The following is a 14,663-nucleotide window of genomic DNA, read 5'->3' as shown; positions in this document are numbered from 1 at the left end:
CTGTAGTCTATGCGGTCACAAAAAGTCAGACATCACTGAGCTACTAAGCACAGCAGAGAGTATATTTGATTTACAATGTTGTATTAGTTCCGGTGTCTAGCAAATCGATTCAGTGAGACACAGACACACACCCACATACATATATGTTTCCTTTCCATTATAGGTTATTATAAGATATTAAGTATAGTTTCCTCTGTTATGCAGTACAACCTTGCTTTTTTAAAAAACTATTTTCTATACAGACATGTGCAAATGTTAATCTCACACTCTTAATTTATCTCCCCCCTCCCACTAGATGTTCGTTTTCCATATATATGAGTCCATTTCTGTTTTGTAAATAAGTTCATTTGTATCATTTTTTTAGATTGCACATATAAGTGGTATTATATGGTATTTGTCTTTGTCTGACTTCACTCAGTACGATAATCTCTAGGTCCATCCATGTCGCTGCAAATGGCATTGTCTCATTCCTTTTTACGGCTGAGTAACTGCCCATTGCTCACAGAGCCCAGGAATCTGGGAATTCTCTGCTTCCTTTCCAGACTCCCCACTTCCATCACTCTTGGCCCCGACCTCCACTCCCCTCTCTTCCCAGGGAGCACACCGTGTCCATTCCTATGTCCATCCTTGCCCTCCCTGGAATGCCCTTTCATCTCCCCTCTGTCAAGAGTCAGCTCCTACTCACCCTTACAAGGCCCGCTTCACACACCACCTCTCCTGGGGGTTAAATAAGATCATGCTTGTAAAAGGTCTAGTATACAGTCAGCTCTGACCAAACATGAACTGTATTTGATCCCTGGGTCAGGAAGATCCCCTGGAGAAGAGAATGGCTACCCATTCCAGTATTCTTGCCTGGAGAATCCCATGGAGAGAGGAACCTGGTGGGCTACAGTCTACGGGGTTGCAAAGAGCTGGACACAACTGAGCGACTAACATTTAACTTGTGGCGATTGAAGTCCAGACAGATTAGGTAACTTGTTAAGATCACACCACCAGTGAGAAGCAGAGGAAATTTTGCAATTAAATGCCTCTTCCTTGCTGCCCTCCTCATTGAGAATCACTGAGAACAGGGCTTGAGGGGGGGCATTTGATTGGATTTCATACTCATGAAGAATCTCAAATTTAGATATCGAATGTTTCCCCCAAAATGAGGTGGTGGTAGTGAATGTGTTTATCCACTAAATGCAATTTTGCTAACTCCAGGTTATCATTTCTTCATTTAAGTAAGTACACTGGGAGCCCACGGATGGAGGTAGACGGGGCCTTGGCTTGACTTCTGAGAAGCCTGAATGGTGACTCTCCTTGGCCAGTACTTTTGAGTCTTGGTCCTGCCCAGCTGCCTGAGGGATCTTGGTTTAGATCAGAAATTCTCAGCCTGTAACTACTGATATTTAGGTTCAGATAATTCTTTGTGGTGGGGACTGCCCTGTGCATTGGAGAATGTTTAACAACATCCTTAGTCTCTCCTCATTAGATACCAGTAACATCTCCATCACCAGCTGGGACAACTGAAAACATCCCAGGAGATCAATCAATGTCCCTGTGGGGAGGGGAGGAATTAGACTCCTCCCTATTGAGAAGCAGGCGTAGCTTCAGTCAAGGACCACAAACCCACGCTTCCCAGCTCTCCCGTCCCTGTTCCACACCCACCCGGGGCCTGTGAGGATTTATTTACTAGTTGTGCCTTGTTCCCAGACGGGCCTGAGGAACCTGCCTTCGCTCAGTGGCTCCCACATCTGCTCAGTGTCCTTATTCCCCTGCAAAGACATCCTCCAGTGAACCTGGAATTATGGCAGACCAGCGAGGCCAGAGCCATCCTGCGGTCAAGCTTGGTGGTTCTCAAACATCAGGGTGCATCAGAATCAATTGAGGGGCTTGTTAAAATTCCCCCCAGCCCATCTCCAGAGAGTCTGAAATAGTGGGAAGCCTGGAATCTGCATTGTCAAAAGCACCCACACCGTCCAAGGACACCTGTGAAAACCTGTTTCCCTGGGAGAGCTCTGAGATAGACTCGCGCAGTGAGCACAGGTGCCCTCCTGGCTAGAAGTGCCGCCCTCCCCCAGCTCTCCTTCTCCCCCTGCCTTAGTGTGAGGCTCTCCCTCCTACCTGGTGAGCATTTTTCTGTGCTGCTTGGCAAGAACTAAACTATAAAGCCCTTTCCTTCCACTTCACTAGTTGGATCCTCATACTCAAGCCAAGAGTCGGTCTAGCATCTCTAAACCTTCTGAGGATCTTTGCCAGATCCTTCCAACCGAGGCTCCCTGATCTCACGGGCATCGGGATGGGGGTCCCAGGCCAGACTCCACAGGCAGTTTGCACGTGTTGGTTGGCCCCATGCTGACCACTAAACCTCCCCTGACCAAGGACCCAGGATGGGGAGCAGGTGGGCCAGGCCTGGGTACAGGGCGCAGCCTGGAGGTGGAGGCCACCCACTCCAGCCCAACCAGGCGAGGAGGCCGCCGAGGAGCAGCTGGTCCTGGCAGGAAGCCCTGCTCGCATCTCTCCGCAGACACCACGCTCTCTCCAGCTCCCCTCCTGGCCCTCCACACTCCAACGGTCTTTGGCTTCTGCTTCTATCTGGTTGCAGATTCTGATAGCTGAGTTGAAGCAGGAAGATTTGGGGGGCTGTGCAAGTGGGGTCTCTGTGCAGCTTTCCTTCTAGACTCCATCATGCTGGAGTTTGCAGGGGTGGTTCTTGATAAAGGTACGCTCTTCAGAGCAGGCATTCCACAGTGAGTGTTGTAGCGAGGGCCTCAAGGCTCCAAAACAACCATGACTCTCATTCCTAAGATCACAAAAGCTGGGCAGGATTCTCCAACTCATGTCTGTAGGCCCCAGGCTAGGGGGGATGGGGCTGAATTTGGGTCCCAGCTCCTAAGGCCAACTGTCTTACTGGGATTTGACTTCTTGCTAACAGCCCCTCTGATATATCTTTTTTTTTTTTTTTTTGAGAGGCTGGGAATAGGTTTTAATGTAAAATATCTTGATTTATCTATTTTGCCACAAATTCACTTTTTAAGAAAAAGATTTTTGGCCATGCCCCATGGCATGTGGGATCTTAGTGCCCTGAGCAGGGACTGAACCCACATCCTTTGCATTGTAAGGTGGATTCTTAACCACTGAACCATCAGGGACGTTCCAAGGTGTGTTGTTTTAAGGCACCAAGGTTGTGGTCATTTGTTAACAGCAGCCACAGGAACAATGGCAGATACAATGAGCGGGTGTTGGGATGGTTGATGGCCCTGCCCCCGTGTCTATGTCTGACCTCACTGCCTATTGCTCTCCTCCTGCTTGCTACACTCAAGGCCTCCCTTTAGTTCCTTGAACATCCCAACCTTGTTCCTGCCTCAGGACCTTTGCTCCTGCTGTGCCCTCTGCCAGGAACACCCCTGCCTAGATTTCGCAAGGTTCTCACCTTCTGGCCTTGGTACAAATGCCTGCAGAGAGGTTTTCCCCAACCTTCCGATCCAGCGTGCTACCCAACCCCAAGCCACTTCTCTTGAAGTCACTGTATGATCTCCTCCACAGCACACATTGCTATCTAAAATGACTGCATGTGTCTATTTATTATTCCTCGAGTGTTGTCTATGAGATGACTCTGTAGTGGATCATCAGTGGATCCCCAGCTCTGAGGACAGTATCTGAGGCAGAATAGATGCTCCATAAATATCCAGTGACTGAGAGATGCTGAGAAGCCATCAGTTACATGCAATTTGAGGTGGGTGAGCTTCTTTCCCCTCCAGAATGAGCGGCTGGGTGCCCACTAGACCAGGTGGCAGGGACATACGTGGGAGGAGGTCACAGAGCAAGTGCATTAACTGATTAAACAGGACCCCTGGCCCCTGCCTGGGAAAGAACGCATGGTGGCAGAGAGGGCAGTGCTGGAAGTCACTCACACTCAAATAGTCAGGGTGAGAAGTTGCTCCCAGATTCTGCATGACGGCAAAGTTATCAGAGTTAATTCCTGAGTTGAAAAATGCCAAAAAAAAAAAAAAAAAAAGAGAGAGAGAGAAAGAAGGAATAAAAAAAACAGTAGAAAAGAAAGAATGGAAATTGCCACCAGATGATGCACAGCCATGAGAAAGATCAAGTGCAGCCTAGGGGGAGGGGCTCTCAGGCATCAGTGCTGACATTGGTTGATCCGAGGTCACCTCTCTAGGGAGGCTGTCTTTAGTAGACGGCAACCTCAGGGCCTTGGTTTCCCCTCCAGTCTGAGAAAATACTCTGATAGCCTCAGAAAGTTGATGGCTAGTGGTTAAGGGCACTGTGGCCAACAGTGCAATCTACAAGCTTAGTAGAGGTCAAGAACGTGGGCTTAGGGTCAAGTTCTGGCTTTGCTGCAGGCTGGCTGTGTGACCTGGCACAAGAGACTACACCTCTCTGAGCCTTGGTTTCCTATCAGGAAAATGGGGTGCTATGTGGAGGAAGTGAATTACTTGATGTGAAGACCATAGCCTGGGGCCAGGCCCACCTGGAGTGCTCAGCAGAGGCTGGCTAACATGATGGGGATGAAACTTAGGCTTGTCACAGGAGGAGGCCCCTCCCCCAAAAAAGCGGATTCTCTAGGGTTAAAATCGACTTCTGTTCCTCCAGCCACATTTGCTTGTCTGGTTTCTTTTTAAACTCTAGACGCTCACTGTGAGATTGCTAGGTAGAACCTGGATAGAACCCTGTGGCCAGTGCTGTGTGACCCTGGGCAAGTTGCTTCACCTCTCTGAGCTTCAGTTCCTTCTTCTATAAGCGGGGGCTAGAACCACAGGTCCTACTTCAGGAGCTGCATTCGTACAGGTTCTAAAGAGGTGACTGTTGGGAAGGTACTCCTATAAGTAACCAAGGGAGGGCCCTGCAAGCAGACGAGGAGTTATCAGAGCGCAGGGCGAGGTGGCTGGCCGGCTGGTCCAGATGGATGCTGGACCGTGGACCTTGGCCTCTTTAGAACCCTCCTTCAGGGCAGCAAGCTGAGCAACCTGGATATCCTCTGACATGCAGCATTTTAAAGTGACCGCTCCCGAGTACAGAAGGCCCCGAATTCGCCGCCTCCCTTCCTGATCACCCTTCACCTGCTGTCACTGCCTGCTCAGGGTCCCCTCCCTCCTCCTGGGATGAAGGGAGGAGACTGTGTCTCAAGTCAACATCACTTATCTCCCCAAACACAGGCCGACACCCCAAACAACAGGACAGGGGTGCCCCCTGAGGGAAAGGGACTAGCTGGAGCAGGGGAATAAGTCCAGGTCCAAGGGGAAAGAAGGACGGAAGGAGGAAAATAAGGCCAAGAGAGCAGAGGAGTCAAGGTCGCTGCTGAGAACCAGTGATGGCCCAGCCTCTGCTCAGACCCAGAAGCCACGGATGCCGAGTGGGACCCGGATGTGGGGCTCTGGGCCCAGCGGGCTGCTGGCTTCATTGTCACCCAGCATCTAGGATGCTGGTCTGACCCCACCCCCAAAAGCAGCCTGGATGGAGAGGGGCCTGGGAGGATGAGTCGTTTCCAGGCAGCTGTGTGTGCTGTGGGGCTTGAACATTCCCAGGCCAGCAGCCCCAAGACGGGCTCTGAATGACATGCTGCCTCTGGGGTTGCGTTTCCTGACTTGGGACACTGATTCATAACAAGACACTTATTTTAGCCATGAGCAAACAGCTTTGCAATCTGTGGTTGTTACGACGATGGCCGATGCTTCTGACATCACAGTGGGAGGGAGGTGATGTCAGGGGTGAGGGACACCCTGGCAACACAAATGGCAATGCCACTCGAGGAGGAAGGGTCCTGACTGCCTCGCAGACTTTGGACACCTTTGAGTGAAAACAAAAACACGAAACATGCTTCAGTCTTTCAGCCGAAGTCTCATCGTGGGTTTATGTATAAATTCGGCTTTAAATTCTACTGAACTTGCAACTACTGGGAAATCAAAGACAGGACATCGTTTTACCAGGAATCATTCACCATTTGGGAAAACCGCATCACCAAGGCGACGCTGTGCGGCAGGTGGTGTCAGAGTTGCCAACACAACACACCTGTGTCAGTCTGCATCGTGTTTGCAGCGATTCTATCTTTAGGTGCCAACATGTGACACTCTGGTGGAGCCGTGCCTGTGTGCCGATATGTTAAATTATAGGCTCTTTTATTATAAATGACTTTTATGCTCTGTAGCCTTTATTCTATCGTTAGGGCATTACAGTGATTTAAAAAATGTAAAGTGTGGGTAGGCTACATGCTCCATGAAGGAGCTTCTGGTTAGTGAAGGGGGCATTTCAAAATATTTGTTAAAAAAACAGAGTGCAGGGGGAGAGCCATGCATCCAGCCATGGAGCCGGGGGGAACACATGCTATTACAGTATTACTCATCCTTAGAACCATTCATCTCAGTGGGTTTCGTGGAGCCATATACTTGCCCTGGGTCACTTTCTCCCAAAACATTTCTCCACCTAAGCAGTTTTTTCTGCTGCTTGTGGTCAGTCACACTGCAGGTGATGTGGGGTCCCTGGTGGAGGACCCTGAGGGATGAGGGTGGCTGAGAACTCAGATGTCACCTCCTGAGGTGGGAAATGGGTCTGTGGGAGCAGCGCTCCAAGGCAGACGGATCTATCTTGCCTTCATTCTTGGGGACACAAAGCCTGCTTCCCCGAGACAGAGTTTGGAGAGGCCCCTTGGGGCCTGGCTACCAAGTGGGCTCCCATTAAAGTTCATGGGACTCAAGTACCTCATCCCAGCCTGGGGTCCTGTCCACAGCCTTTATGTCCTGGACTGCAGGCTAGGAGAGGGTATTTGCTTGTATTTGCTCCTTGGATAGGCTTCTATAGCTCCCAACTATAGAAGGGACTTCTCTACATCATAACCGGAGAGTCAGACTCCTGGGCCGGGGTGGGGCTGAAACAGAGCCCTCGGGGTTCTGAGGCTCACACTCCACGCCTAGCTGATAATCAGAACCAAGTACACAGGACATTAGACCCAGGGCTTCCACTGGCATGCAAGGTGAGATGGTCCTATTCATGGACTCACTCCTGCTTCTGCAAGAGGTGGTGCTGAGGATGGGCGGGGCACGTAAAGGATTGGGGTGGGGAGAAGCCATGCCCAGGAGCCTCGGAGGATGGGCACTTCTGATGCCGTCTAGAAAAGAAGGCCAGTGATTGATTCTGGAGTCTCTAGCTGCCTTAGAATTCAAGCCCACGGGGTGAGACTTGGGAGTACCTACTGGCTGCCCAGAAACTACCTCATGGCTACACCCTCCATCTCCACCGAGTATGTCACAGTGGGGACCCCTGGGAAGTGGGTTCTAGCCCGCGGGGGGCTCCTGTGCTGGTTGTGGGAGAATGAGGTGCCAGGTCACTGACACCGGGAGAACCCTGAGGACGTGATCCTGGCCTCCAGCTCTGGAAATGGACATTAGGCCACTGGGGACCCCCAATCATCTGTCCCACTGAGAGGGTCACACCACGCCCTGTGTATGTGGCCTAAGACTCGCTGTCTCTCGTGGAGATGGGACCCAGGGTGTGGCAGACTCCAGGGTATCTGTGGGGAGCTCGCAGGAGAGAGGAAGGGTGGATGGGAGGGAGGAGCTGGGCGGGCAGGAGGTGCCCTCTGTCGCCCTCTGCCCAAGGCCTTCCGACAGAGCCTCCACTTTCCTCCTTGGGGGTCTTGCTGGATTGGCTCAGTTTTTGGCCAGGCGTGAGATGCTGGAAAAGCCCCAGGATGCAATGGTGGCCAGGGTGGGCTTCCACAGACTGGGGGGTGCACAGTGGGCGGTCTGGGGGCTGCCCTGCCAGGACTGGGTCCCATGCAGGCACAAGTGCACTTCAGGACCTTGGCACCTGCCACTGCCTCTGCCTGGATGCCCCTCCCCCTTGCAGCTGTGAGCCTCCCCGCCCCTGCCTCTGGGTCCTCCCCTGCTGCCTTCCTAGTGTGGCCTGCCAGCTTCCCCCCCGCAATGTTACCCTCCCCAACACTTCCTGGCCCTTCCCCGCTCTATTTATCTCCTCAGGGCGTATGACTAATGGTTTACAGCGTTAACCTCTCGCTTCTTTGGCTTCCCCTTGCACTGCAAGCTCCCCAAGTCAGGGGGTTTGTCTATTTCAGTCCCTCCCCCAAAGCCAGAGGACTTGTCCATTCATTGCTCCATCCCAGGGCCCAGAAGAGTACCTGCACAGAGTAGGTCCTCTGTGAATACTTCCTATATGAATACACACAGGGGCCTGGGAGCTAGTCAATTCAGGCCCCCACAGGATTTCCCAGTGACCTCTAAATGCCCTTGGAACTCTCAGGGGTCCTTGAGAAGAGGACTGGGAAAGCGCGGCCTGGATTTCCGTGGACCTCAGGTCTGAGCCTCCCTCTGTGTCTCCCAGGATCTGCCTAGTAACACTGTGGGCTGTAGCGTCAGTGCTAGACCTTAGAGGGGAGTGGAAGAAGGCAGAGAGAAAACCTGCCCCTCTCCACGTGTGTGTTCGCTCAGTCACTCAGTTGTGACCAACTCTTTGCGATCTTTTGGACTACGGCCTGCCAGGCTCCTCTATCCATGGGACTTTTCAGGCAGGGTTACTGGAGTGGGTTGCCATTTTCCTACTCCAGGGGATCTTTCCAACACAAGATTGAACTCGTGTCTCCTGGGTCTCCTATTTCCCCACCACCTGGCCCATCTGCTCCTCACCGACTGTGCAGCCCCTGGAGGGTCAGAAAATGCCAATCCGGCAAATACAGAGGGGCTGGTACCCAGTTCTAATTTTTAAAAAAATTTTTGGCCACACCACTCGGCATATGGGATCTTAGTTCCCTGACCAGGCATTGAAGCTGTGGCCCCTTCAGGGGAAGCATGGGGCCCTAACCACTGGACCCCAGGGAAGTCTTTGGTGCCCTGTTCTTCAACTGCTGGCCTCAGCTTCCATGTAATCAGAGCAATGCCAGAGTTTTGGGGAATGGGGACTAATTCTCTATTTTGTCTCCAGTTTCTCTCTTTAGAAGTTTTCTTGCCCTGGATGGGCTGCCCCCAGGAGAAAGCCAGTTTGGGCTGAGGCTCGCCCAGCACCCAGTTCTCTCTCTCTCTCCCCAGATTCTCAGCATCATCCACACCCAGGTCAGCCATGCCCAGGCGCCTCTCCTCATGCAGTGACCTCAGGGAAGGCCCCACCATCTGAGCCTTAGTCTTCTCACTCTTGAAATGTGGATTGCAAAAATACCCACCTTGTGGGGGTGCTGGAAGATGGGGCCTCAGCTACAATGATTATGAGCTCTGGGTTTCATGGCAAGAGATACGCACTAGACATTATGTCCATTCCATTCCGCAATGGCAATTTCCAGGGCAAGAGGCAAGGGGGGTTGAGCGGGTGTACGTGTGCTCGGATGCCTGAGACACTCAGCTTGGCTCCCGGGCTGTGAGATTGAGCTGCCACACACGCTCGCGTACAACACATGTGAGCACACACAGGCACCCCTGCAGCTTACCTGTCCACCTGGATTTCCACGTCCTTGGTCTCTGTCTTGGCAGGTCCCCCTCCATTGATCGCTTTGCCCCCACTGGTGAGAAGGTTCAGGACAGGCTCTATCTCTTTGAGCAGTTTATTGTTCTCTCCGCTGCCCTGGAGGGCGACCCCAGTGCTTTTCTTGGCTGGGTCCTGGCCTGGGGGCCTGGCAGCCAGGCCGTTGGCATGGGCGAGGGAGCTGGCTTCCTGCCCCGGGTCTGGCGCATGCTGGGGCCCATTGCCGGGCCCTGTGGCCCCGTCCACCACCAGCGTCTGCTCTCTGCCGGCTGACGCTTGGTGGGATAGGTCAACGGCTGCTGTGGGGGGACCCAGGGGCCGGGTCACCCGGATGGTCTTGGGGGTCCCGTCCCCGGTGAAGGTGGTCTCCAGGTGCGTGGTGAAGCCCTCGGGGCCCCTGAGGATGAGCACCACGTGGGTCTCAGAGGCAATCCCCCTGAGCACCTCCAGGGCGCTGTCGTAGCTCAGGTCCACCAAGGGCTGGCCATTGACGGCGAGAATGATGTCCCCAGCCTGGATGAGGCCGCTTTGCTCCGCGGCGCCCCCTCGGATCAGGTCAGAGATGATCACGGGTGGCTTGCTCACCCTCTCCTTCACCAGGAACCCCAGGCCCCCCACTTTGCGCTTGAAGAGGCGGACAGAAATGACATTGGGTTGGATCTGTTGAACGCTGAACATGTGGCTCTCCATGGTGTCTAGTGTCTAAGGGTCCACAGACCTCAAAACGGGTCTGGCCGAGGTCAGGTCCCCAGGAGTGGCCGGGCTTCAGGCCGCGCCGGGAGGAGCCGCCGGGGGCTGGTGCTGCGGGGCTGCAGCCGGGACGGGGAGCTGCTCTCGGTGCTGGTCTTCTGTGCCTCTGACGTCAACTCAGCGTCACTCGCTCATTGCTGTTGCGCCGTCGGTGGCATGATTTCCTGCGTCTGCCTCCTTCCTCGGTCTCTAAGGAAGTGATGGTTGATCAGGCAGACGTCAGGGGAAGCAGTGGGATGAGTCCCTATGCCACAGGTCAGGCGGATCCCGGAGGAGACGTGTCTGGTGGCTGTGCCTAGGGGTGACGCATGCTAGCATGGACTATCCAACTGGGCATCGTCAGCCCGCCAGAGGCAGATCCGATCCGGGTCTTCCTGAGGTCAAGAGAAGGAACAAGGGAGGGGAGGAAAAGGATTAAAAAAAAAAAGGAGAGAGGGATGTGGGATGCCCAAGACCACCTTTAAAACTAACATGGGAAACACAGCCAACTGAGAAGTCTAGCCATAAGATGCTCTGGAGTTCTGAAGACAACCTAGACACAAAATTCTTCTTCCTCCAGGGGGGCACACTCGCAGGTGGCTGCATATCGCCTGGTTTCATTTCCATGATCAAAGCCCTGTGAGACCGGGGGGCTCCTTGGGAAAACCACTGAGGAGTCAGCCCCAGAAATCAAATGGCAAGAACCCTAGGACCTCCCATCTTTTTTTCACCAGAAGAAGTCAGCACTCCTACCCTGTCATGCAGCCTTTGCCTCTCTGCTTTTTGCAACATTTTTCCATCCTCAGGTCAGGAGCTTGGCCGACAAGGATCATGGGGTGTGGGGCTCTCCATTCCTACCACTCCCAAAGCCCCCATCACAAACCCATCAACAGGAAATGACGTCACCCTCTACAGAACCACGGATGAGGAAGGTCAGCTGGACTTCAGGACCGTCATTTTTGTAATGATTCACTTATCTCAGGTTCAAAAGGACAGACTTGGCCACACTCCATCCCGTGATAAGCCAAAATTGGTATAATAAATACCAAAGACACAGGTCCTCGTCAAACTCTGGAGGGCATTTGTGTATCACAGACTGTCTGAAATCCTAACAGAGAAACATTAGGAAGTGTGGACTCTGTCCCCCTAGGGTTAGATAAACACAGAGCTGGTGCGCAACGAATATTTGTGGAACAAGAAAAAGCCCAAAAGACGGTGGACACTCATTGAGTGCATATGTTCTGTGTATTTTTTTCCTCCTTTGATCTTCACAGTTAACTCTTCAACAGATGAGAAGACTGAGACTTGGGAAGGTCCAGTGACTTGTCCAAGGTCAGGTGGAGAAGGATGGTGGGAGGAGGATTTGAACTCAGATCTGCTCCATTCTTGAGTCTGAGCTTTTAAATACTCTAGTTTTTAACAATTTATAGTCTAGTGACTTTTGCAATTCCCACCAGCTTCACCAGCCTCAGAGAAGGGACTGGAGTACCAAAAGACCACATGGAGGCCACCTGAAGATGCTGTAGCCCAGGTGAGGTGTGTGCACCCATGGCATGGGCCCAATGAGCAGCATGGAAGCACATCTTATGTGTCTGGGTTGGGGCAGGTGACCTGTGGGTTACGGGTGGAGTGGGGCAGGGTGGGAGGTAGCAGAAAATCCCTTCATCTCTTTTCCTACCCTCAGCTCCAGCCTCAGTTTCCTCTCTGCCCTGGCACCCCTTGCCATCAGCATCCTCAAAACTCCTTCACCCAAGGAGGGAGCTCTTATCCATCACTACTGACAAAGCAACACTCCCTTGTTTCCCTTTTAGCGGATTTCCGGGGTCACCCCAGGGCTGAGGCAGCCGATAAACTCCTGCCGCCTCTGAAAGCAGGGGGTGGGTGGGGATAACTCTCCCTGCACCCCGAGAAAGAGGCGCTACCTCCCAGATCCCCCTTTAAGGGAGGGTGGTGGTTAGCAAGTTCAGCCTCGCCCTTTTGCAGCTTGCGTTATGTAACTCTGCCAGCCCCTCTGTGTGGGTGAGGGAGTCATGAATACCCAGACCCAGCCTGGGCTGCTTTCTCCATCTGGCGTCGCTGTGAGTGTGTGTGTGTGTGTGTGTTTCTCTCTGTGTATTCATGCATCGCCCTCCTGCTGTGTCATTTCTCTGCTGTGTGTGTGAGCCTGTGTGGCCCGTGTGTTGACAGGCTGAGTGTCTTTCGGCGTCTTGCTGCTGGCCTTCTGGCTTGCAGAGAAAACCAGCCCAAACTGCTATGTCCTTCCTCACTGGGGTGGATTGGTCAACCTCCCTACCCGCCCCCACCCTGGGCTCTGGTTTCCTTAACTCTCCCAGAGCTCTCATGGTACCCATTTCTTCTGGGTACCAAACCCAGGATGCTTACTGTTTAGTTGAAGGCAGAGACAGCTGGGACCTCCAGATCTTTTGAGTGTTCTAGTTTGGCACTGGGCTCCATTCTTTAATTCAAGAAAGGACTTGAAGGTGAGCTCTTCGGGAGGTGGGGGCCCCCAGCTTGCTTCTACCCCATACTGGCTTCAGCCAGAACTTACCAAAGGGACTTTCCTTGTGACTCAGTGGTAAAGAATCCACCTGCCAATGCAGATGACATGGGTTCAATCCCTGATCTGGGAAGACCCCATGTACTGTAGAACAACTAAGCCCATGCACCACAACTCCTGAGTCTGTCTAGAGCCTGGGAACTGCAGCTACTGAGCCCACGCACCACCGTTACGGAAGCCTGCTTGCCCTAGAACCCCCGTGCTCTGCAGCAAGAGAACCACTGCAATGAGAAGCCCACGCACCGCAACTAGAGAGTGGCCCCCACTCCTCACAACTAGAGAAAAGCCCTCACAGCAACCAAGACCCAACACAGCCAAAAATAAACAAATAAAATTATTAAGAGAAATAACTAGTTGAGGCATTGCATTAAAAAAAACACTGCATTAAAAACTAAATGCTGGAGAGGGTGTGGAGAAAAGGGAACGCTCTTGCACTGTTGGTGGGAATGTAAATTGATAAAGCCACTATGGAAAACAGTATGGAGAGTCCTTAAAAAACTAGGAATAAAACCACCATATGACCCAGCAATCCCACTCCTAAGCACATACCCTGAGGGAACCAAAATTCAAAGAGACAAATGCATCCCATTGTTCACTGCAGCACTATTTACAATAGTTGGGACATGGAAGCAACCTAGATGTCCACTGACAGAAGAATGGATAAAGAAGTTGTGGTGCATATACACAGGGCTTCCCAGGTGGCTCAGTGGTGAAGAATCCGCCTGCCAATGCAGGAGATGCAGGAGACGTGGGTTTGATCCTTGGGTTGGGAAGATCCCCTGGAGGAGGAAATGGCAACCCACTCCAGTATTCTTGCCTGCAAAATTCCATGGACAGAGGAGCCTGGTGAGCTATAGTCCATGGGGTCACAAACAAGTCGGACACAATTGAGTGACATGGAATATTGCTGCTGCTGCTGCTAAGTCGCTTCAGTCGTGTCCGACTCTGTGTGACCCCATAGACGGCAGCCCACCAGGCTTTCCCGTCCCTGCGATTCTCCAGCAGCTAAGTCACTTCAGTCGTGTCCGACTCTGTGTGATCCCATAGACGGCAGCCCACCAGGCTCCGCCGTCCCTGGGATTCTCCAGGCAAGAACACTGGAGTGGGTTGCTGTTTCCTTCTCCAATGCATGAAAATGAAAAGCAAAACTGAATATTACTCAGCCATAAAAAGGAACTCATTTGAGTGAGTCCTAATGAGGTGGATGAACCTAGAACCTATTATACAGAGTGAAGTGAGTCAGAAAGAGAAAGATATATACCATATTCTAACGCATATATATGGAATCTAGAAAAATGGTACTGAAGAATTTATTTACAGGGCAACAATGGAGAAACAGACATAGAGAATAGACTTATGGACATGGGGAGCGGGGAGGAGAGGGTGGGATGCATGGAGAGAGTAACATGGAAACTCACATTACCATGTGTAAAATAGATAGCCAATGGGAATTTGCTATATGGCTCAGGAAACTCAAACAGGGGCTCTGTATCAACCTAGAGGGGTGGGGTGGGGAGGGAGATGGGAGGGAGGTTCAAAAGAGAGGGGATATATGCATATCTATGACTGATTCATGTTGAGGTTTGACAGAAAACAATAAAATTCTGTACAGCAATTATCCTTCAATAAAAAATAATACGAAAAACACAATTTACCAAAGGACAGAGCTGGGACTTGGCTTAAGAAAAAAGAAACAAGGCAAACCTGCAGATCTCCCTGGTCACTCCTAGCTTCTCCTCTCTCTTTCTCAGCTGCTTTCTAAATTGGCGGCAGGGAGAGGGGGGCGGGGGTGGGGCTGCTGGCTGGATGGGAATTGGGAAATTGAAGTGCTGTTTTTTAGACCTTGGCCCTAGAAAGACAACTTGATCTTTAGAAGGAATGGAAAGAGGCAGGGCTTCAAAGAGGCAATGATACT

The 14,663-nt window shown here is 52.1% G+C and overlaps 1 protein-coding gene and 1 long non-coding RNA gene across 3 annotated transcripts in view; one reads left to right on the top strand and one right to left on the bottom strand.

Annotated features, from left to right (window-relative positions):
• The window catches only part of NOS1 (nitric oxide synthase 1), a 208,681-nt gene that overhangs the window by 97,648 nt on the left and 96,370 nt on the right, over window positions 1-14,663 (bottom strand). For both annotated transcript variants that reach the window (XM_059876393.1, XM_059876394.1), the window contains exon 2: window positions 9,428-10,586. In XM_059876393.1, the coding sequence (XP_059732376.1) occupies window positions 9,428-10,152 (725 nt within the window). In that variant the 5' untranslated portion in view covers window positions 10,153-10,586. The remainder of the gene's footprint in view (window positions 1-9,427; window positions 10,587-14,663) is intronic.
• On the top strand, window positions 7,036-13,638 carry LOC132342620 (uncharacterized). The gene is made up of 3 exons (XR_009491077.1): window positions 7,036-7,437; window positions 10,772-11,523; window positions 11,649-13,638. It is a non-coding gene; the product is annotated as an uncharacterized lncRNA (long non-coding RNA).

The sequence above is a fragment of the Bos taurus genome, chromosome 17, assembly GCF_002263795.3.
Source record: "Bos taurus isolate L1 Dominette 01449 registration number 42190680 breed Hereford chromosome 17, ARS-UCD2.0, whole genome shotgun sequence".
Taxonomy (NCBI): Eukaryota; Metazoa; Chordata; class Mammalia; order Artiodactyla; family Bovidae; genus Bos; species Bos taurus.
The sequence above is the reverse complement of the archived record's forward strand: the minus strand, read 5'-3'. Positions and strand labels throughout refer to the sequence as shown.